The 23,127-nt window shown below is 37.8% G+C and overlaps 1 protein-coding gene across 4 annotated transcripts in view; it reads left to right on the forward strand.

Moving 5' to 3' along the window:
• TFDP2 (transcription factor Dp-2) overlaps positions 1-23,127 on the forward strand; it is a 57,056-nt gene that overhangs the window by 10,162 nt on the left and 23,767 nt on the right. The window contains exons 3-7 of one of the 4 annotated variants that reach the window (XM_062582335.1): positions 10,978-11,081; positions 16,471-16,592; positions 19,186-19,233; positions 21,985-22,147; positions 22,495-22,641. In XM_062582335.1, coding sequence (XP_062438319.1) covers positions 10,978-11,081; positions 16,471-16,592; positions 19,186-19,233; positions 21,985-22,147; positions 22,495-22,641 — 584 coding nt within the window. Of the gene's footprint in view, positions 1-10,977; positions 11,082-14,059; positions 14,120-15,708; positions 15,729-16,470; positions 16,593-19,185; positions 19,234-21,984; positions 22,148-22,494; positions 22,642-23,127 lie in introns of those variants that run through there. The other 3 variants (XM_062582336.1, XM_062582337.1, XM_062582338.1) reach the window with 3 other exon arrangements.

The following is a 23,127-nucleotide window of genomic DNA, read 5'->3' on the forward strand; positions in this document are numbered from 1 at the left end:
TTTTTATCTCCTTATGTGGTTAAAATTTTCTTCCATTTTAAATCTTATCCATCTTCACATTTTTATTGCTTTTTTAATTATTTATTAGTATTCTGAAAGTAAAATTTGGCATCTAGATTTGAGCACTTTTAAACTAAAAAAATCAAATATGATAGCAATTCTGTTTTGTTTGACCAGTCTTAAAACCAGAACTGAAACTCATGTGGGAGTTTGTTGACTGGATGCAGAGGGATCAGAAAGAGTTATTTGCAGGTCTCACAAATTAGTAATTTCAGATCTTGAATATTGCATAGAGCAACTTCTATAGATACTCTACACTGTGGAAATAATTCTTGCACTAAAATAGTGTCTCTGTATCTCAGCTGCTTGTAGACTCTCTCCATTATTTTTTTTTTTCAAAACTCCTCTTAATACGTTTTTTGGTTACATCCCTTTTTTTTTACAAGGTGAAATGAGATCTAAAATAAAACTTTGCAGAGTGTTTTTAGTACTTCTTTCCCAAGCCATCTTCTAATGATCTTAACCCTGTGATTAAGCTCAGCACTGCTTACATGAGCTAGGAGCTCCAGAAGCTAGGAGAGAAATATGATACAGTAAGTCTCTACTGTGGTGCAAATAACCACAGAATTGTACATTGACCAAGCTATCATGGGGTGACTTGGATCAGGCTGGATGGTAGCAGTAAAATGTATACACGTTGTTTACATATACAATATATACATTGTATATAAATGTATACACAGCAGCATATGCTAGCATGCGATGACTTGGATCAGGCTGGATGGTATCAGTGAAATGTATATATGAAATGTATATATATTGTATACACATACAATCTATATATTGTATATAAACATACACAGCAGTATATGTATACATACTCACACACACATATATGTATATGTATGTATGTCTTCTTTTAGTGTCATATCCTGGATTGTACCCACTGGGAGAAATTCCTGCTGTGCTTAATGCTAACAAGACTGAAACACTCCTGGGTATAGGCATAACTTTGGTGCCTAATGAACTTAATTGGCACTAACAAAAGTACTCCATTATTTAGACAAAATCCTGTTTTAAGTGGCAAGATGTCTTTGTGTAGTTAGCTCATTCTGTTAATGTTATTAAGTTTAATAGTTCAAGTTAGCTCTTAAATAGGTATAATTAGATATGCGAATTAGTTGAATAGCAACAGTCCAGTGGTGTGTTTTGGCTGATTTTTTTTCAAGCTGTGAATGAATTAAGTCAGACACACTGTAGAGTTCTTGTGAAAAAGCTATCTAGGCAAGCAAGAGAATTTCAAATTTAATCTATTTGGGACAGTAAAAGAGAGAATGCATTCCAGCTTCCCCAAACAATTGATTGACATCTTAAAACATGCCAGAAATAATTGCCTATTTTGAAAACTATCTTTCTCAAATGTTGGATATCATAGTATCTTAAGTACTAGCAGTGCTTAACTTACTGACTGTTAAACACTGTTATATTTTTTTAATAAAAATAGCCTAATTGGATCTTCCTGTTATGGTAATGTTGCAGTAGGCATTTGTGTTGGATGGTTTCTCTTAAATATTAGAATTATTAGTCTTAAGAGAGAAGAAAAATCATTGAGGCTTTTGAGATCAGACATTAGAGGTTTATTGGCTGAGATCTGTCCCCTTGTATAAAAAGTTACTCTTGCATCTTGTCTATGAATCTTAAAAACAGAGTGTAGTAAATTCTCATACTATAATTCTGTCAGAGGAATTTTGAGTCATGTCCCAAAGATGGATCTTTTTGTGTATGACATTTACTTTGGCATTTTGCTTTTTTCTTCTACCTAGTATTCTGAGAATTTTGATGTGACTAACAGCTTGCTTTTATACAAAAAAATACCAGAAGTGTTTTGAGCATTTTTGAAGGGGTATAACAAAACAATGTATCAGTGCTGAAAAGACTGTTTGAATCATAAAGTATGTGCAGATTACTGGCATGCTGATCTGCTCCTATTTCTGGATAAATAATAAATTGCTCCTTAGTAGAAGCTAAAACTTGGTCTGAAAATAAAATCTTTTTCCACTGATTCCAAGCAGAAGGTATATCTGTACTGACATTTGATCACTTGTCCCAAAAAACTAGCTTCTATATTGATGTTTGCAGTTTTGAGGGCTCTGTTCTAGTTCAGGGAATAGTCCCTGAGCCTTTCTGATACCTGCAGTGTTACAGTTGCTGGGGTATGAAACTCTCTAATAAAATCAAGGTTCATAACTGGATATCACTTGCAAATAGTTTTAGCAGTCAAAGGAGCCTTTCAGCTATAAATTAGTGCCACTTTTAGTAAGATAAGGTGCCATCACAAGTCCTCTTATCTGGCATGCTAAGTAAAATGAGTTAATTTCTGTCATCTTCTGCAGTCATCTAGTGACACATAAAGGGATATTGTGTCCGAAAGATTCTTTTAAACAAAGGAGGATGCAGAGAACTAAAAATTCAAAGGCAGCTGCAGACGTGTAAGCCTTGTGCCCCTCTGTGCTGTTCTGCAGAGCAGCCCGCGGTGCGGCGGGACGGGGCCGCGGCCCTGCCGGCTGCCGCCGGAGATGGGGGACGGGGCCTGTGCTCGCTGCAGCTCCCCGTCTGGCGTCGTATCTCCAGCCGGTGCCGCGGCGGGGTGCGGGGTGACGCTCCCGCGCCGCGCCGCGCGGGGAGTGGGGTGGCTGCGGCGTGGGTGCTCCTGCGCGCCGCGCCGCGCCCGTGCGGCCTGCTGCGGGTGAGCCCCCACCGCCCGGCGGGCGCCCTGTTAAACGTGCTCTCCAGAGCTGCGGTAAAAGCGTGGGGTGAGGAACCGCGGCTTTGGCAGAGGAATTCAAGAGAAAAACCGAGCAAAAAGGCAAGCTGTCCGTAACGCAAACGGCGCTGACCCCCCTGCGTTATCCTTCGCTGTGCCTCCACGAGACGCAGAGAAAAATGGCAATTTATTTAATTTCCAGGCGTTGCTATTAAGATTTTCTTGTTGTGTGAGCTTGTTGGGATTTAAAATAATTTGCTTAGATTTAGAAAGAAGCGTGCGAGTCGGAGCGCTCCCACGGTGGGAGCGGGGAGCGGCGCGGCCGCCGCGCGTTCGCTCGGGCTGCGATTGCTCGCGCCTGGCCTCCGTGCCCGCCGGTAACAAAGGCGGGGGCGGGGCGGGGCGGGAGCTGCCCCCCCCCCCCCCCCCCCCCCCACACACACACACGCGCGCACACACACATCCGCGGCGGCTCGCAGCGCCGCCGGGGCCGCGGCTGAGGCGTCCCGCGAGCGCGGTGCGAGGCGGCGGCGGCGCGGCTCGCAGCGGCTGAGCGGGCGGACGGGGCGATGCTCGCTCCTGCCCTGCTCGGTGCCTGGGCCGCGGCCCCGGCGGCGGGAGGGCGCGCCGCGGGCGGCTGGCGCGGCGGTGCTGCCCGCCCGCAGCGCGGACCGAGGCGGTGAACTTTGCCCGCGTGGTTTAGGTGAGTTGTCGGTGTCGGAGAGGCGTCGGCGGCGAAACGGGGCCGTCGTGTTTGCGCGCTCCAAGCTTGGGGGATGCTGCACAGCAGACAACGACGCTGGCGGCTTCCCGGTCGCCCACTACGATGCTCCGCAGCCTCCGCGCTTGAGAGCTGCGCTGCCGTGAGGGCCGGGCGCCGTCCGCGGGGAGCCGCGCGGGCGCGGCCGCACCGCTGGCGGCGGCGGCGGTTGGGCGTAACGGCCGCTGCGGGGGGAGGGGCGGCGCGCGGCGTGGCCGGAGACCGTTAGCGAGCGCGAGGCCGAAGCGGCGCCGCGCGAGCAGCGGCTTCAGCCGGTGCGCGGGGAAGAAGTAGCGCTGGACATACCAGGTTCTGCTGCCTCTGCTTCTTACGTACGTATTTTACTGCAGTACTTGGAGTGAGGTTTGACTATTTTTTTTTATTCGAGTTTCTTAGTGTTTCATAAAAATTGGAAGGTTGGGGGTCTGAGCAGAATTACTGCAGCGATTACTACCATAATAGAAACTGCAGTAAAAACATATAGAATAATCAGTAAGGTTTCGTTTGAGGGGGGAAAAAAATCTTAACAGGCTTTGAGCTGGAAAGCTCTTAATACGGATTTGATTCAAGAAAAAAAAAAAAAACAGATGTTTCTGTGTCTCTTCTGTAACAAGATTGTTTCACCCTTATAGCTGGTGGTAGGAGTGAAGAAGTATATACCTTTGTTTTAACTGTCTCATTTCTAAATCGAAAAAAGTCTAGTCAGGATTAACCTGTGTTTGGTTGCATTTTTAATTATATTGCTTCAAAAATCTTGTTTTTATTTACTTGGCTTATTTTGAAAGTACCTGACATACATGACCTAGAAGGAAAGAAGTATTTACAATATTAGATCAATTAAATAAAATATACAGAAAACTGTCCTGAGGCACCTGGCTAATTTTCCATAAATAACCTGAAAATTCAAGGATCACGTTTATGAGTGCTTGTCAAAAATTTATAGAAGTTGCCGAAATTATTTTACATCTTTCCCGTGGAATATTCTTGCATAAAAAATAAGGTTATTTTCCAGGTTAATAATTCTTTTTGCTTTTTTAACAAAATCTATTGGCTGACTTAAAGCATCTGTATCTGAGTGAAATCTAACTTGATCCATTTTTTGTAAGAAAAGCAAGTTGATAGTTACTCGCTAATAGCATGTGGAAGAAGAAAGCAATTGGATCAAATTGAAATCTTTGGGTGAGAATTCTGTCTTGTAATACAACTTCATAATAAACTCAATTACAGTAAAATAAGGTTTTTTTGCTAATGCAGTACATAACTTTTACTGAGTTCTGATCCTGTAATTCAATCCAGGGGGAACATGAGGAGAGTCTGTTCTGTTCTAATTGTGGATACCACAATATATACAGGTACAAATTTGTACAAGAGTCACTTTGGAGGACTAAGGTTTCAGGATGTAAACTTTTTTCATGACACAGGACTGCTGTATGCCTATACTACTATAATAAAAGCAGTAAGGCTTGTCTCTTTTTATATGCGTATAACATATATATAAACACATGCTATATATAGAATATATGTGTACACATATGCACGCACAATACATATACTATATATACAATATATCCATATATATTTACAATTTTCTGCCTTTCCTTTTGATGTAATTTTTTACTTGGTGTATGGTTTGATAGGCATTTCTTCTGGCAATAGTACCAGTTTAAATTGGTTCTGGCCACTTCACAGATGCTCTTACATTGTCCTTTGCTTTGTGCCAGAATAGCTGTATATGTGGCTCCTTGTGTGGCTAGCACTAGCATGTGGCTACAATGGATGTAGTTCATTGGATCAGGGAACAGATTCAGTTGGAAAATAACCCTGTCATAGGCAAAGGCAGCAAGTTCAGTGCCTAGCCATAAAGGCAGCTGTGCTGGCCTTGGGGCAGGACTGAGCATTCGTGATGAGGTTGGCAGTGCTGCTGAGTATCTGACCAGGGCCTCGGATCTCTCTTAACTTGAGATCCAAAAAGCCCTGGGAATTCATTTTGTACTTGAAGAGATCTGCTAAAACAGCCAAGACAGGAGCATTGGTTATCAATAGGCCTGGATTTGGTATTTTGAGACTCATGCAGCTTATACCACCTATAAATTTGTCTCAAGTTGAACAGCAAAAGACTGCACGCTTAGGGAAAGCTGAATACCATTGAAATACCATTTGCTCTATTTTTTTTTCTTCAGATATCTTTAATTTCATATATTTATGAATACATATTACATATATGTATATGTATTCCTACAGATTAGGGAATACTTAAAATTTTTTGTAGCCTAGTAAGTCTGCACAATAAATGAAGAAATGTATTGGAAAATATATATGCATGTTAATATCCATTTTTTCTGTATGTTTTATAATATTGTGTCCTGTTTTCTGAGCTCAGTTAATGTTTTAGTTTAATGGAGGAGCTTGAGGAAACATCATATACATTATTGCAAAATATCTTAATGAACTTCACATATTTCATAACTCAGAACCGTTTTCTTTGTCATTACAAGCAGGCCAATAGGCTATGTTATTTAAATTTTAAATGACTGTTTATTGGTACACTCATTGGTACTTTGAATACTAAATAGAAATCCCCCAAACTTCCCTGGTGTTTTGTCTAAAAATTCAAAGACTTTTTGTTGACATACTTATTGTGTGTTACCCCAGCTGGTTGATCTGTGCTTCCATCAGCTATGGTTTCCTTCAAACTAGCTGTGACAGATGCTGTAGATTCTCAGATTTACATTGTTTCTGATTATCTTTGCAGCTAAGTTGCAGACATAATGGACTGGCACAAAAAATAATAAATCACTAAAAACCCTTCAGCTCCATACTTTTACAGAAGTTTATGCTGTTTGTATGAAGTCAAGGTATTTAGGATGCAGTGTACAGACTTTAAATAGATCTTCTGGGATGTTTAGTTAGTGTGTGGATGTAAAGGTACATGTACATAAAGATGAATAACTTTGACTACTTGAAGCTAAAAAACATGTAAATGGGATTATTTCTTGTGCATGCAAATAATAATCTTTCTCAAATGCTAGAAAGCGTAATAGTTACCTAGCGATTATGTTTTTCTAAATAGGAAGGAATAACAACATTGGTTGCTCTCTGTGAGACAGCAGGAATGGTGACTGACTGATGGTAAAATAATTTGTCTGGGAGAAAAGTGCTTTTGTTCTAAGAGAAGCATACATATGTCCACTGACAGATCCTGATTTTCAATGTGTGTAAGTGATGTGCATGCTCAGTTTATGGTATTCTCATACATATTACAGATAAAATCTCTGACAGAAGGTTTAAATGAGTTTCTTTCCCATATGCTTAGTTTTCCGTAGGTAAAATAGGAATAATGATACTGACTCCTTTGCACTTCAGAAGTACTGCTGGGAAATATACAAGAATTGAATGTTACTGTACAGATCATCCTAGTTGGATTCGTCTATCCTGACCTTTTCTGTCTGTGTGATAAAATTACTGTTGACTAGGAAGCTGATGGGTCCCATTGTATTCAGCTTCTCACTGTATGCAGTGCTGCTTTTCTGTGAAATGTGAATCTGTAAAATTTTTCTTTTCAGTCCCTGTATGATGGGCATTTTTAAGACCTGGTGTTCGTGTGGCATTTGGTCTTGTTTAAAGCCTTCAGAACTAGTATGTGATTTTATATATGTGTATATACAAAAACAACTTGGTCATATTTCACTACTTTAAGATGAATACAGAAATCTGTTGAATATTTTTTAGATTATCCACAGAGAGCGTGACATTTACTTCCTTTCTCTATACTATTCTTTAAGATCTGAAGAAGTTGTTTCTGCTGGTGCTTGCTGTTTTGTAATACTACTTTCCCTCAAAAACTTCAGAAATTACCAGAACTTCAGCAAAAAGATGTGAACTATCCTCCAAAATTCGGCATAAAATACAACTGGTGATCTTAGTAAGCAAGTGCCTGCTCTCTGTGCTGTTTCTAGCTGAAGCAGCCATTTCTAGTTGGTGGCCCATGGCGTGGAGTTCTTAACTTGGTGGGATTGGTGCTGGCCAGCTCCAGGCATGGACTCATGTCGGCGTTGGGTGGCAGTTGCATTCTGGACTGCAGCAATGCAAGGCCACGAGTGGGACAGGCAATATTCTTGGAGGTCGGACTTAGCTTTGTTTACAGAAGAAATAACAGTCACCCCAACGATATAGTATGCAAAATATGTTTCTTTAGGTTGGGGTGCGTATGTGATATATCTGGAAATACATTAACTTTTTGTGGCAACTAATTGAACCAATTATCATGTTTACTGTGAAGGGAGATGATAATGTGGTGTTTCTACTGTTAAATACTTGGAACAGTTGAGGTCACGTGAATATCTGCACTACGACACTATCTGAAAAAGGAAAAACAGAGGAAGGAATATTTTGTTCATAATTGATTAAACTGATTTCTATTTGTTCAGCTGCTGACACAGACCTAGAATGGCTGTTCTTATGATGGAAAATGCTGTCATCTTTCTTTTTCTGATGGATGAGGGGGGCATCACTCATTAAAAAAAAAAAAAAAAAAAAAAAAAAAAAGATCCGTTTCCATCCTATCTGTGTTTAAAAGTCTACACATTCACACATATATATCTACCTGTAAAGAAATTAAAAAGGAAAGAGCATAAAAACATTTCTTCAGAGACTTGATCAACTTTTAATGTCACTTTGACACTTTTGCTACCAACTGGGGATTTACGGAAGGATTAAGAGATGAAAGAAAATCTGTATCACTTGCACAAAACTCTAGCCAGACAGACTTTTAAACATATGTCATGTTTAAACTACTGTCTTTTTAAAATTCAGATGAAGTAATTTGAACAACTCTGTATTTATGTAACTTGTAATGTATCAAACGCACTAAAGTTGCCCTATAAATAATGGTGACCTTACGTGTTTATCCAGGTAGCTTTGCAAACAAAGGCACAGTGCAGTAGTTCTTAATCATTTTTTTCCAATGCTACTGCAGTAATTTATTAGTGGTTGTGTGTAGCTTTGGCCATAGGTTAGTAAGCAACAGCTTTCTGTGTGTGTATGTATACATAGGTATATATTTTAAAAGTTATTGCCAAGGAAAGCAGATTATGATCCACATGTCACATATTGAAAAAGGAATCAACTGTGTGTGCAGTGATTTTTATTTCAGATTATGGATATATATGCATATGTTTAACTGTACACTGTAGCAGTGATAATTACATAGTACAGTAAATCTTACATGACCTGATCTTACAATCTGACTTCTTGCAGGTTAGAAAGTATAACTGAAAATGACTGTGTGATGCAGCCCGGTGAATAAGAAAACTTTGAGCTAAATGCTTAAATTTCAAAATTTTACTGCACTTTCCATGCCACCTTATAGAGCTGTTGCAGGCATCAGAGAAAGTAATCCATTTCTTTTCCCTCATTAAAGGAAAGACAAGGAAAGATGACCTGAGAACTGATCTCAGAGGAAAAGGGGTCAAAAGTTTCAGCTGCAGCAGTGGAGAGGAAAATTCCTATAGCAATACCTGGGAAGTGACAGACAATATCAGTTGCCACAGCAGAATGCAATGAGAGATATACTAGGTTTTGATGAGAATATATGAGCAGAACTTGGGAAATCCTAAGCTGAACTTCCTGAAAAAGTAGAAATAGGAAAAAGGTGACATGCCAGTTTGGAGAACTGTTCTGGGCTAACAATGTGAATGCAGTGTATGTAAATCATGAATTATTGTGATCTTACTTTGTCACTACCTCGATACAAGTACTTCATACTAGAGTACAGGTTTACTGTGGGGTTGGTTTTGTGAGTGTGCATTTGTATAAGCTTTTTTCTAGGTAAGTTAGGTGACTGAATAAATTTTCCTCTATTTTCTACAGGTTATTTATTAGCATTATTAGTTCTCAGGTGCGGATCTGCCTTTTGGAAAAAAAATAATATTTAGTAGTAGTGTTGCTCTAGACGTCAAAGGAATTTGTACAGAACATTAGAATATTCTTGTCCCATATTTTTAATATTTCTAATGTCTACATTCTCTTTTAATAAAAGTAGATACTGCTTATCTCTCTCTTTTTAACTTCATTTTTGTACTCTAGCTGACAATTTTTTGTTGTTATTCTTTTTGTTCCAGTTGTGTTTGGCAGAAACAGAGAAATTACATTGTTGAATTAACGACCTTAGAGTTATAGCAGAATACAGCTATGCTAAGTAAAAAAATGACTGTGGTTCAGGACTAAGTGAAAAGAGAAAAACAGGCAGTGAAAGAGAACAACTTACATCAGAAAAGACCAGGGAACAGAGATGTCTGCTATCACTGAGTCAGCTTGGGTCCATTTGGGCAAAGCTGAACACTGGCGAATTCCCCTCCAAGGAGGAGGGCAGGAAGGAGGGGTGCTGACCTGTTGCTGCGCTGTTCTGAACGAACCCCTCCCCTTGGATGCCTGAGGTTTTTGTCTGCTAAATGCTAGAGATCTAAGTAGCTTTTCAGGAGCTCATCTGTATAGCTCATGATGCCAACTAGACCCAGGTTGACTCTTTGTGGATTATGAGGCAGTAGCAGCTCTCTTGTTTGATTGTGCTTCCAGACCTATCAGTGTAGTTCCCAATTTTGACAAGGCTTTGCCAAAGAATGGGAGGAGGTATTTGATTGATTGAGCAATATTCACAGCTCTCTTGCTTTGAAACTGTCATAGATGGGAGCTGCTGCTGCCACAGTTTCCTCAAATGAATGTGTTCACCACTTAAAGCAGTTTGTGTGTAACGGCTCAAAAAATTGTGGACTAATGGTAGTGCTGCAGGACAGTTTTGTTTACCAGCATTTGTGAGATTCACAGATTGAACTGTGCTCCTCTGTGTGAAGGTAGGATGAATTAGATCTTTAAGCAGTCTGAGAACACAAAGATGATAAACTCATAATGAAAACAGACCGAGTTAGAGATGGAATAGCTAACTAGCTTTATCTTGACACCCAGCTGCCTGCTCTATTATTTTAGGCAAGATGCAAAGGCCTCAGTTACTCCATCTGTACACTGGTATCGTAGGCGTACTTTACTGATGTTTGTTGAAAACTTCAGAATTGTCAGACAGGGAATGGTTATGGCTATAGATTTTATACAGGTGTATGATTATAAACAAGATGAGTATATGAACTTGTTTCTAAACTCCTGAATTTTAACTTGTAACACTGAGGCATGGCAAGCTGTTTGTGCTGTTTTTTAGGCAAGAGGAAGTTGTTTATGGAAATACAGTGGTAACATAATTTTTAAAGGAAAATAATGAAGTTTATTTTGTTGGTTGTCCTTGTGAAATCTGCTAAATGGTTTGGTGTCTGTTCTTGTGAGGGTAATATTTGTGGTGTACAGGACAAAGAAGCCTTAAAATTATGTGAGAATTCACCAAAATGTTATTTATAGCTTAATGTCCAGGGAAGTATTTTAAAACTCTTTTGTTTTTATTGTTTTTTAGGTAATATTTCAATAATTACATTACCAGTTTCCAGCACCAACTCTCCAACTAAGATTTTGCCAAAAACTTTAGGACCAATAAATGTGAATGTTGGACCCCAAATGGTAAGTTTTGCAATTCTGGTAATGCTAGCTTGTGTAACTGGATGCATGACTTCCCGTTTATGTAATATGGAAACATGAAAAATGAAGATGAGAACTGTGCTAGGAATTTGCAGCATCCTGCTCCAGCTGCAAAAGCTACCAAGCAGTTTAAAGTGCCCCACCTCAGTGGAAATGTAATGACGCGTAGGTACAGCGATCTTGGCATGCTGGAACTGCCAATCCCAACAAACATTTTGTGTGTGACTTTAGGGCATACCTAACTCTCTGGCTTTGAATGGAAATCCCTCATGCAAAAATAGACAGTTGCACCAGTTGACATTTTTACCTATTACTCAAAATTGCATTAAGGAGAAAAATCTCATGAAGAATGTCATTGATGCACTTTCTTCAATATTTTGAGCCATATTCTCCCCACTTAAATCTCCAGAATTGCCAAAGACTTAACGTTTCTGATATGTCCCTAGAGATTTAATTTGTTGAAACTAACTCCTTTCAGAACTGTCTTTTCTTGCCAGTGGTAACTATATGAGAATATATTGCTGTTTTAAAGATTCAGGATCCACTTAAGATCTGTTTTTGAAAAACATTTTCAGTTTTCTGCTGGCCAGAGGACAAAATAGGTAGTACAGTGAACTGCTTTGGTAACCTGATGCCTGATTACCAAACACTTAGCCTGTATGAAAGAACCATTTGACATTTTTAATAAATACTTGTTGTCGGTTCTTTTCACAATACAAATTATTACTGTTCTCCAGTGGCTTTTATCCCACTTAGGCAGATAGTCACAAGCACTATAACGAGACACCCTCAACCCTCCACCAGCTGCATCTTCCATTGTATAGTGCCCTTCATCTGAAATACTAGCCAAAGGCTGTCTACCAAAAAAAGGTGTTCCTGAAAGCATTGGTGCTGGTACAAGTACTGCTGTAACATGTGCGGTGCAGTATTTCCCTTGAATGTTCTATATTAAAATAAAATAAAATAAGACTTATCCTAGGATCACAATGAATAATTGCCAGGAACAGGAGAGAGCAGTCAGTAGCCAATTAGTACAGTTCCCACTCTTGCTGCTGACTTTTCAAGGTGTTTTTGGCAGAATTGCTGCTAGTTACAAGTTAGCCTGTGTTGCTGGCAGAAGTGGCAAAAGCTGTTGAGTGATGAATGTCTAATGGAGGCAGGACAATAGAAAATTATATCTGCTTTTTGAAAATATTCTTGGTGTGCATTTGGAGCTCTGTGTCTTCAAATTTCTGAGTAGTATATTAAACAATGGCAAATATCAGTACTGGACGCTATCTAGTTATAAATACACTGTAGCACAGTGTGAGCAGAACTACTTAAGATTACTCTAGTAGAAAGATACTAGTAAGAAAATGATGTCTTTTTTAGTGAGCTTACTTCTGTGAGGATTATTAAACTCATAAGGGTAACACTTTTCATCTAAAGTTAACTACAAAACCTCACTCTAGGCCGCTCTTCATACAAGGTTTTTCATGTGACAGAAGGAAAAATGTAGTAAAAGTGTAACTGTACTGCTGCTAGCTTTGTTTTAGTCATTAAGGACATAATGAGTGTGATCAAAGCATGATTTTTCCCAGATACTTCAGTTTTTATGGTTGAAATTCTCATTTTTGTGTTACTGATTTTTTACCCTCTTTTTTAACATTCATACAGGACTCAGAATTATGCAAAATACTCAGAATGTGGTATCTACAAAGGGGAAAAAAACCCTCTTCACTCAACTTTGTACAGTGTCTCCTCTTATGCATTGTTATCTTGTGACTCTCTGATCATCCATTTCAGGACCTTGCTTTGGCATAGATACTGTTTGTTACAGAAAATGTGATGTCCCTAAATCAGCCATGTTCATCTTTATGTGCATCTTTATGTTCAAAATCTTCCTACAAAAATTATTCAGTGAGTTTTGTTGTCTTTAAATCAGGATGTTCCTGGAGGTCTCTAGCATCTCTGAAAACCTTAGCTTGGTTCCTCAGAATGGTTCTTGAGAACATAGTTTAGCTCTGCAGTTTTTTTTTTTTTTTTTTTTTTTTTTTTTTTTTTTAACTACTTTAAAACCTTGTCCTGCAACCCTGTCTAACATGCTCTAGGTGACCCTGCTTGAGCAGGAAGGTTGGACTAGATGATCTCCAGAGGTCCCTTCCAACCTTACTGATTCTGTGATTCTATATGTATACTAGTAGCTTCATAAATCTATCAGCAATCAAAAGATGAACAGTGGAATAATCACAAATGTAATGCATTCATTAGATTTTTATGCAAGTTGATTTGTGTCTCTGCAACTTTCTTTTTTCCTATATGAAAGTCACATTATTTTAAAAATCATTTTGGTTATTAATGCCTAGTTCTCCACTACACTAAGAAGTGTATGTTAGGTTTTGCTTGCCACTATATATCAAACTTTGCTTCTTTTGCTTATGATAAATTTTCAAAATAATGGCATTTAACATACATCTTTTTTTTCCATAACATTAAATATATGGTTTTAAGTCAGGAATAAAACTGATAAGCCTGGCCTACTACTATACCTTGAGTAATCTATATATTGGCATTAACTTTATTTTTAATATAACACTACTGAGATAACACAGAGTAACACAAAATAATACAGAATAACATTACAGAAAGCTCGTTACCATCAGTTTATTCCAATGGCTTTTTGTCACATGAAAAACTTGGGCAAGTTCATTTGAAGAGCTTGGCATGTGCTTGTTAACACATGGTTTACACTGTGGTTTCTAAAAGGTGTCCTTAACTGGTGTTTGTTGCAGTTGCATTAGGTGCAACACACAATAAATCTTGGTGAAGATTGAAAGTTAGGTGTGAGAGGTTTGCCTTTGCCATCTTACGCGTGAGAACCACTAATGTCCCTATGCGTGCACTACAATTTTATGTCATTTACAGTGTTAGCTAGAATGGTAAGGAGTTCCTTTCCTGGTCGTAAACAGGTTCTCTGATGCAATGTAGATACATCTTCTTGTTGCCTCTCCTGTTACAGTAGACCCAGACTGGGAGCTGAGGTAAGGCATCTCAGGCAATAGGGATAGTCTCTCTGAGGGAATTTAACAGCACAGTATTATTGATAAAAATAGTATTGCATCCTACAGATGTGTTCTTTTATTTTCTGAATTAGAGTATGAGATTCTTTGTGTTTTATCTTACAGAGTGAATTTATGTGATTACTTTAGGTACACTGGAAAAATTCTGGCCATCAGAAATGGAATTAGTCCTCTGAAAGTACCTGATGTGTACCACTTTTTATGAAAATAAACCTTGCATTCTATATCAACTACAAAGTCACACTGAAATAATGCTGTAGTTTTTATACCTGTGATGTCTGTGTCCTTGCCTCCAGGAATTTGCAGCTTTGTTAATGAGCTATATAGAAGGGTGGATTCTGTGCTTGTATGTGTCTGTAACTGCCAGGCCACGCAAGGTGGCAAGCTGAGTGCAGCATGGCTGCCTTGCAGTAAAAGGGACCCTGGGAAGGGTATGCACTTACTTCCTATTTCCACTAGATGGCACTATAGTATAGAACGATAGAGGCATTTGGTTTTTTAAATACTCTAGCTCAGCATGATTTTGTAACCTCAATTTATTATACTGATCATCGCGAGAAAGTTATGATTAGATTACAGATAAAAACTCATATGATACATTTGCATTATGATTTAAATGAAAACTGCACTTTGCTCAGTAGAGAAATGTGAAACTTTAGGGAATGTGGTGAAATGCATTCTGATGTGCAAAATGTTTCAAATCTTTTCTCTCTGGCATGTGTCAGCCACATGCTGGCAAAGCCATATGCTTACTGAAAATAAATCTTACTTATAGTATTGCAAGAAATTAAGAAAAGTTGTTACTGGATTGGATTAATATTTGAATGAAATACTGTATTACTGATTCTTGCCTACATAGTGGTGTTATGGCAGCGTTGAACTTAAGCAAGCTTTTCAAAATTAGCCACTCTGCCACAAAAACTTTCTGATTTTAAGCCAACGTAGCCATAAGTTGGTAAGGGTTGATACCATTCCTGTGCTTCCACACAGTGTGAAAATACAACCAGCTGGGGATCTGTTGTTCTCTAACATGAAACAGCAAATACCTAACCCATACCTGTGTTTTGCAGGGTTTTCTTTTTTCCTATTTTTACTTGTCTGTCTATGTTAAGCTATTTGCAAAATCAGATAAGTTGATTTCTTCAGGAAAGAATAAATATAAATGTAACCACCAAGTAGCATTTGGGAGGGTGTAAAGTAATGCTCGGTGAGCTAAGGAAACTGGAAATCCTTCAGATAGAAACCATGTTTTCTACATGTTTAAACAAGTATGGATATGAAACAAAATATTTGCCATATACCCATATTATAAGGGTACTGGATATGTTAAGTAGTAAAGATGGAAAGTTTGGTACTCAAAATGTAACTGATGTACGGAGTAAAGTAAAATAAAGAAAAAAAATAAGCTGAGTGTAAAGCTTTCTCCAGGAAGCTATGGAATGAATATTACTGTACTGACACAAATAATTTGTAGTTTATATTTTATTTCAAGGATTAACTAATCAATACTGTTTCATTTGTATGTACTCTCTGAATTCTCCTGGTGACCTACTTTGGGGAATGAACCGAGGTATGACTTAAAAGTTGAGACCAAGAGTTTTAGTGTTACCAACCATTTGAATAGAGTTCCACCAGCTTTGAATAAATGTATTTTAAAGCCCATCTATACTGAAAGCAAGCCATGCAAACAGTGCGTATTTGCAACAGATGCCAGTCACTTTGGTCTGCCTTGCTCTTTTGGCTAAACCCAACAGGTTGCTTTGTTTAACACAGATGAGCCATAATTTAAAAATAGACTTTCCATTTAATTTCATAGGTGCAATGCCATCTTATTAGCTTGCAGAAATGCTTTTAACTCTTGCAAATAGTAGAAACTGCAAGGAATACTTTACTTGGAGCTCAGATTATCTTTGATACCAAAGAAAGGGAGTTAGACATGCATCCTTTGGAAATAAGGCTTTATTAATTTCAGTGAGTAAGAAATCACCCACATGTATTCTGGAAGAAATAATTAGATATAGGTAGGTACAGATCCTGTCCTTTGAGCCTAGTAATTAAATTTGTCTAGCTCTGGTTCATGTGAATACTATAGTAATAAGATATAGTTAGGAAAAATCTTTAATCTGACAACATTGTCATTTTTGTCATATATGAAGATCTTCTAATGACACCTCTTCAGTATAATTTGACTGCAGCTTGCATATGCAGAGATGTTTTTTTTTTTCTTAGAACCATGATTAGTATGAATTTTGGTTATGTTAGCTTCTATTTTCTTAAAAGACTTTTTTTTTCCCCCCCAAAAAAAATCATAGATCATAAGCACATCACAAAGACTGACCAATTCAGGGAGTGTTCTGATTGGGAGTCCCTATAATCCAGCTCCAACAATGGTCACACAGACACACATAACAGAAGCTACTGGCTGGGTTCCAGGGTAAGGAGTTTGTTTTATTTAAAGATGTTTGCAGATCTGTTCCATTTTTCTCTTTGTTTGTACTCTTATATGTTGGCTTACGGTTTCTAGTTCTTGCACAGTTAAAAGGAGTATACTCTTAGCGCATTCTGCGCTTTTGATGTCTGGGACGTGTGAACACAGTGCTACACGTGCCAGTCACTTCACTGTCTGTTTTAATTTTGTTTCATGACAGCGTATGTTTCTGTGTGGTCATGGAGAGGTGCAAATTGATGAGCCTTTGTTTGCTTGTTTGTGTGTTTTTTAATAGATTAATGATGTATGCAAGTAGCTTTGTTACAGAGCATGTCAGCTGGTGCTGATAGAGGGAGAGCTGTCAGACATGCTTCAGGAGGCATTTATGAATAAAACTTCAGTGACAATTTTGGAATGTAATCAGTGGTGTGTTTTTATTACTATTTTACAATATCACTAAGTTTTCATGGGGTTCTGAAGTAGTTAAGAGTAATGTGACTATCTTTAACTCTTCTAAGGAAATCTGGTCTTTACAGTATTTCATGATTTTTTTGAATTTCAGTACTGCTGAACTTCCTATCTCAGACAGATGTAATGCTGTTCTTCTGAAAATTAAAAAGTAATTGCCAAATTTAGGTCATTTTCTAATCGATGATGAATGTCAGTAGTACCTTTCCAGCTTTACAGGTAGGAAAACGGAGCATCTAGGAAATGGTAGAAATGTGAGCATGATGTTTGTACTTTGACTTTATTCACCCTATGCTTTAAGCAAGGTCTGTTACATACTTTACTTTAAAGTTTCTATTCCTACCACAGAGAATGTAGTCTGTAAAATGCACGTCCAGTTAAGCAGTATTTAAGTTTGATTTTCTTTGGAAAAAGGGGACTTACATGAATGTGTGTTTATCTCTGCAAATACGTTTTGACTCTACTTTGTTTTGATTTTACGTCACAAAGGAGATGTCAAAGATGACTTTATTTTGTGAATTGTGACAGGAAGTTCTATTAGTACCTTGTTGAGGGAAAAGCTGTAGTGTCTGTTCACAGCTTGCAAAACCAGAGAATCAACTTAATATTAACTTTCCTGAGCTTCACCCAAACCCAGTGATGTAGCTTATGAGACAGACTGTTTGCAGTGCATCCATCACCACCAGCACCACCGAGAAATACCTTCCTTCTGTTGAGATAGTCAAAATCTAGGCACAGTACTTCAGTAAGCCTAACTGTTGCTTATCACATGAAAACCAGCAAGATGTTGTCCAGATACACTGGCTGATCATTATTAATCCCAACAGAACTCTGTAATATAGATCATATTTTCATCTGAAGAACCAAGGAGGGAAGGTTCTGTGATCGTGTCTAACTTTAGCATCTATGAGCCCTTAATGAAGAAAGTGCTAGAAGAATTCTAGGTCCAGACTCCTTGCCATCCCATTGTTTACTCCACTGCACAGATTCCTAATTGTTTCCAAAGTTAAATGAGACAAGATCATATTCATTGTCAGAGCTCCATTACAAACAGACGCAGTCTGGCTTGCAGCTCTCCTGTCACTGCTCTTCCAGTTCCCCAAGGACCAAAGCAAATGTTGCAGCCCCCAGCTCTGCTCCACTCATATCCCAAGCTTCCACAGTGTAACGGTAAGTACCATGGACAGGGATTGCCAAAGAGGAAAAATGGCGATTTTGCTACAGAGGAAGAGGTCCACTGGCAGCATTTCCCAAATTGACAATGGTTCTGAACTGCACAGCCTAATATACACAGGTTTTTGTGGCACAGATCTTCAAATCCAGTATTTTTTTCAACTCCCCTTTCAAGTAGAGCTAAAAAGCTCTACTTTTTAGCTGCATAAATATGTGGTGTGCGCCCTCTTTTTGAAATGGCAGGGCATCAAAGTGGTGTAATTTACTGGCAGTTATCAAGCACTGTGCATTGTAATCAGCTGCAAGAGTAAACGATAAGTTTGGAATGCAACTTCTGATACTTGTTTGCTGTAGCTAATAAACAGACTTAGAACTATAACAAAACTGGCAATAATTGGTAGCTGCTGCTCCTACACAAAATTCATGTCAGCTGCTTCCTCAGAGTAAATCTCTTGTATGCTACTATGCATACCAAGATGTTTAATATCTTCTAGGACATATCTTATGCAATGTATGAAGGCACTTTCTTCCATGTGAGAGGACTTTAAATTGGTATTTTGGAAGCACTCCAGTTTTTTTTTTTTTTTTGATGGGATTTGGTTGTCTAGCTCGCTTCAGCTCTTGCTATAGTCCCTGCTAAAGCTCCCTCTCTAAAGTTATATGGGCAAATCGTGGTAGAACTAGAACCTTCTCACAGTATTAGATCGTTTCCTGTAGTATTACAGTATAGTACATAACCTTCCTAATAGTATTACCTAACTGTCCAGCAGTAAGCTCAGGCAGCCTCAGAAATCATAACCTTTTTCTCTCAAATTCCATCCCACTGTATGTGTGCTATTTTCTTCTTTCAGTAAATATTTAACAGCAAATACTAGTACTTAGCTAGCTACCAAATGCATGGATTTTGCTGGTATGAATAGAAAATGCTAGTTTCATGTAAGTTTTATTTATCTTCTAGGGACAGAAAACGGACTCGAGAATTTATAGAATCAGATTTTTCAGAAAGGTGAGTATTACTGAACATGTGTGATGTATACAGTCAGTCATGCCTGGCTTGCTTCTGCTCTTCAGAAAGAAGGGTGTCCAGTTCCCACTTTCAGCAGTTTTCACTCTTCTATGGTGAAAGCTATGTTGTTATTTCATGTAGTTATTCTTCATTACTTATTTGCTTTATTGCTTCATGATAAATACATTTACAGACAAAATCGGAGTCACGAAAAGCAACCAGAATACATTTTCAGAAGTAGATTGTTTTAGTTTTTCAGTGTGACAGATACTGGTAACAGATAATATTTTTTCCTTTGTTTCCAGAACTACTATGAATCTATGCAGGGTATTTTAATTTGTTTACCTACCAGAGAGCATTCAAACTGACTAATTGCATAGGGGTTAGACTTTTTTTTAAAAAATCCACTGCTATCTTTTTCTACTGTTCTTTTTCTTCTGTCCTTTTTCCAGTGTTCTCTTTCTCTTAAATGAACTTGAAATTTTCAAAAGCATTCTTATATTTTAACGTTTTTTAGCTTGTTACTGTTGATAGTAGCAAGCTTTACTCTTGCCTTTTGATGCACTTTTGCAATTCCCTTTAATACCAATGTAAACTCAAACTTGCATAAACAAAGAACTTGGTAATTTCTGTTTCTGCAAAATTATAGGTCTCTCTGAAACATACCATCAAAGCACTTCTGTAATTAAAAAACAAGTTTCAACTGAGTATTTTAAGTGGCTCTGCTGAAACATAATGCCATTTTTTTTTATTTGTTCAGAAAGGCTAAGGAGAATGTTGGTTTGTTATGTAATGTAACTCTTGTATTAGGCTTATGGTATTTTGCTTCTAAGTTTCCATATTACTGTTATTGTCAGGACTGAAACGTTATTTTTCCAGACAATCTCACTTGTTCTAGCAAATTTTTAGGAACTGACTGGCTTTTGCCATGTTGTTAACGTGGTATCTCTGTAGAATACTTAATTAAGAAGAAAATGGGAGGATATCAAATTAGAATACTTTAAATCCTAATAAGGATTTTAAATAATTTAGTTAAAAATAATTCTCCAGTAAAAACTATTCTTTCTGGAGGTAATTCACTTCAAGTAGACACACAGCTTTATAACTCTGTTCATTTAGTTTTATTAATGTCTTTTAGGCCTTTTTGTCAAGTGTCAAGGCTAGAAAAATAGATATTTCATTTTTCCCATTTGTGTACTCTGCAGTAAATTTGAAGCAACAACTGCAGAGAAATGCAGGGGCAGAGGAGGGGAAGGCTCTAGTACACTTACTTAGTGTCATAGTAAATAAATGTTATATCAGGCAATGAGGTTTTTAAAACGTATGTAGTAGTAGCTGTGAAATCAACATTTTGGTAATTTAAAATTCCCCTTATATATACCTTCAAACGTACTTCCGTTTGAACTGAAAGCTAACGTTGTTTTGCTATGCCCAGACAACCTTGTTTCGTTGTCCAGGCTTTGTGAACATGGTCTTGAGAGGTTTTTTCTTCCAGGTACTTTAATATTTTCAGTATTTTATACCGGTAATTTTTGATTATGTTAATTTGTAGAATCTAAAACAATTGATTAGATATCTGATCATATTCTTTTATTTATGGTGATTTGTTCCCATTTTATAACAAATTCTTGTAGGAATGTAAAAGTAACAGAAAATTCATCTAGAATGAAAACATCCCCCCCAGAATTACAGTCATCTGAAAATTAAATGGACTTTGTAGAATACAGATGAATTCTCATCTCAAATTAAAAGATATGTAGTAAAAAGAATCTAGATTTCTAAAAATTTCTACTGCTAAAACAAAATTGTTGAGTGCCTGAAGCATCTGGTTCAGCTGGAAAATGTTCTGTTAGTGGTCAGGGGAAAAGTGCATGGTGAATTTCAAACAATTTAAGAATCTGTGCTATCTGACTGTAGTATTGCATGGTGTGACTATACCTCAATTACGAGACCACTTCATATTCCAGTTTGTCTGATGAAACTCGATTGATCATATATTTTTCATTACCATAATCTAAACTCTTGCTTTTCTGGAGGAAGAAGAACGAGCAGAAAATAACCCAGACAGTTGCTAGTCCGGAGTTTGGCACCACCAGAACTCATGAACATATACTTTCTAAAAAGAGATTCTTGTATGTCAATCTGAACTGTAATAGCACAGATACTAAACATAAGTCATTAAGAGAATTAGGATGGTTTCTGCTGTATCATAAATAGTGATATTTATTTGAGGCTTTTTGTTTTAAGCACAAATACAAGAATTGTCTCTAAATCTGGTTTCCAGGGCACATAAGAACTCTGAGGTTTTTCCATTTTTTAAGGGGGTTCTTTTGTGTAACTACCTGGAGATGAATTACAAATCTATTTTTTAAGCATCTACCCAGCAGAGTGTGTCTGAAGACAGACTGTAGAAACTGCAGAGAAATGCGGGGGGAGACTCTACTGCACTTTTTCTGCCAATCTGTGAGAAGAAAGAAACTGATCCAAAATAAAGCAAAATATAAAATGCATAGTATGGCAGTCATGATTCCTGTTGTAAAAGCTTGGGCCAAAGTAGCTCAGCTGGGAGAGCGTTAGACTGAAGATCTAACGGTCCCTGGTTCAAGTCCAGGCTTCAGCAAAGGGGTTGGACTAGATGATCTTCAGAGGTCCTTTCCAACCTTACCGATTCTATGATTCTATGACTTGTATGCTGTGTAGCAAAATAAGCTTACTAAAAATCAACATATTTAATTAGTTTTCTCTTTACAGTAAGAGAAGCAAAAAGGGAGATAAAAATGGAAAAGGTTTGAGGCATTTTTCAATGAAAGTATGTGAAAAAGTCCAACGTAAAGGAACAACTTCATACAATGAAGTTGCTGATGAGCTGGTATCAGAATTCACAAATTCTAACAGCCACCTAGCTACAGATTCGGTAAGCAAATACGTGGTGAAGTTTGTTTCATATCATTACAAAATTAGTTGATTTATCATGGAAATCTGTCCCTTTCTGTTCCTGCACTGTCCTGCTACACTCCATAGTTTCCTTCATTTAGTTACGTCCCATATAGTAAGACTCTGTGTGTGTGCATGTGTGTGTAAAAATGTATATATATTTTACATATATATGTGTGTGTGTGTGTGTATATATAATACGTGTGTATAAAATTTTAAGATGTAGAATTCTATCTTTCTTCTACTCATCTTTGAAGGAAGGGTTCAGTCTTTTTAACTTTTTTTTTGAGTGCTTTTGTTGTAATTAATACTGCATTATTTTCTTAGCAGGCTTATGATCAGAAAAATATTAGGCGGAGAGTTTATGATGCCCTTAATGTGCTGATGGCAATGAACATAATTTCAAAGGAGAAAAAGGAAATCCGATGGATTGGCCTTCCTACAAACTCAGCTCAGGAATGTCAGAATCTAGAGGTAAAATGAGGTGGATAGGAAATTCTGTGTAGTTGATGGGTTGTGATAATGCAGCTATTCTAGAAGTTTTTTTTTCCCACAGTGGAAACTCTATTTTGTATTCATAATATGCAAGTATCAGAATCACTTTTGATATTTCAGTAAACTGAAATGATACACTTCCTTATGTATTCTTAGTTCAGTTTCCACTGTTTTTTCCAGCAGGTTAAAACTTTTGCTTTTTTGCAAGGCTGCCAGACTTCATCTGCAGAAATGTTGCTTTTTCTTCAGGGCAAATGCTCCATATATACAAAGCGTACGTTACTGTCATGACTATACAGTGTTGTAGTAACTGTGATGAAATATATCTTAACATGTATTGTATTTGTGATACTTGCTGCAATAGGTATCTTAAAGGCTGGGAGGGGGTTGCCTGTCCAATACAAAGCAGTCTGTGTTGGGCAGGTTCATTTTACATCTTTTGTCTTTGCAGATGTACTAAGAAAA

This window comes from Rhea pennata, chromosome 9 (assembly GCF_028389875.1).
Source record: "Rhea pennata isolate bPtePen1 chromosome 9, bPtePen1.pri, whole genome shotgun sequence".
Taxonomy (NCBI): domain Eukaryota; kingdom Metazoa; phylum Chordata; class Aves; order Rheiformes; family Rheidae; genus Rhea; species Rhea pennata.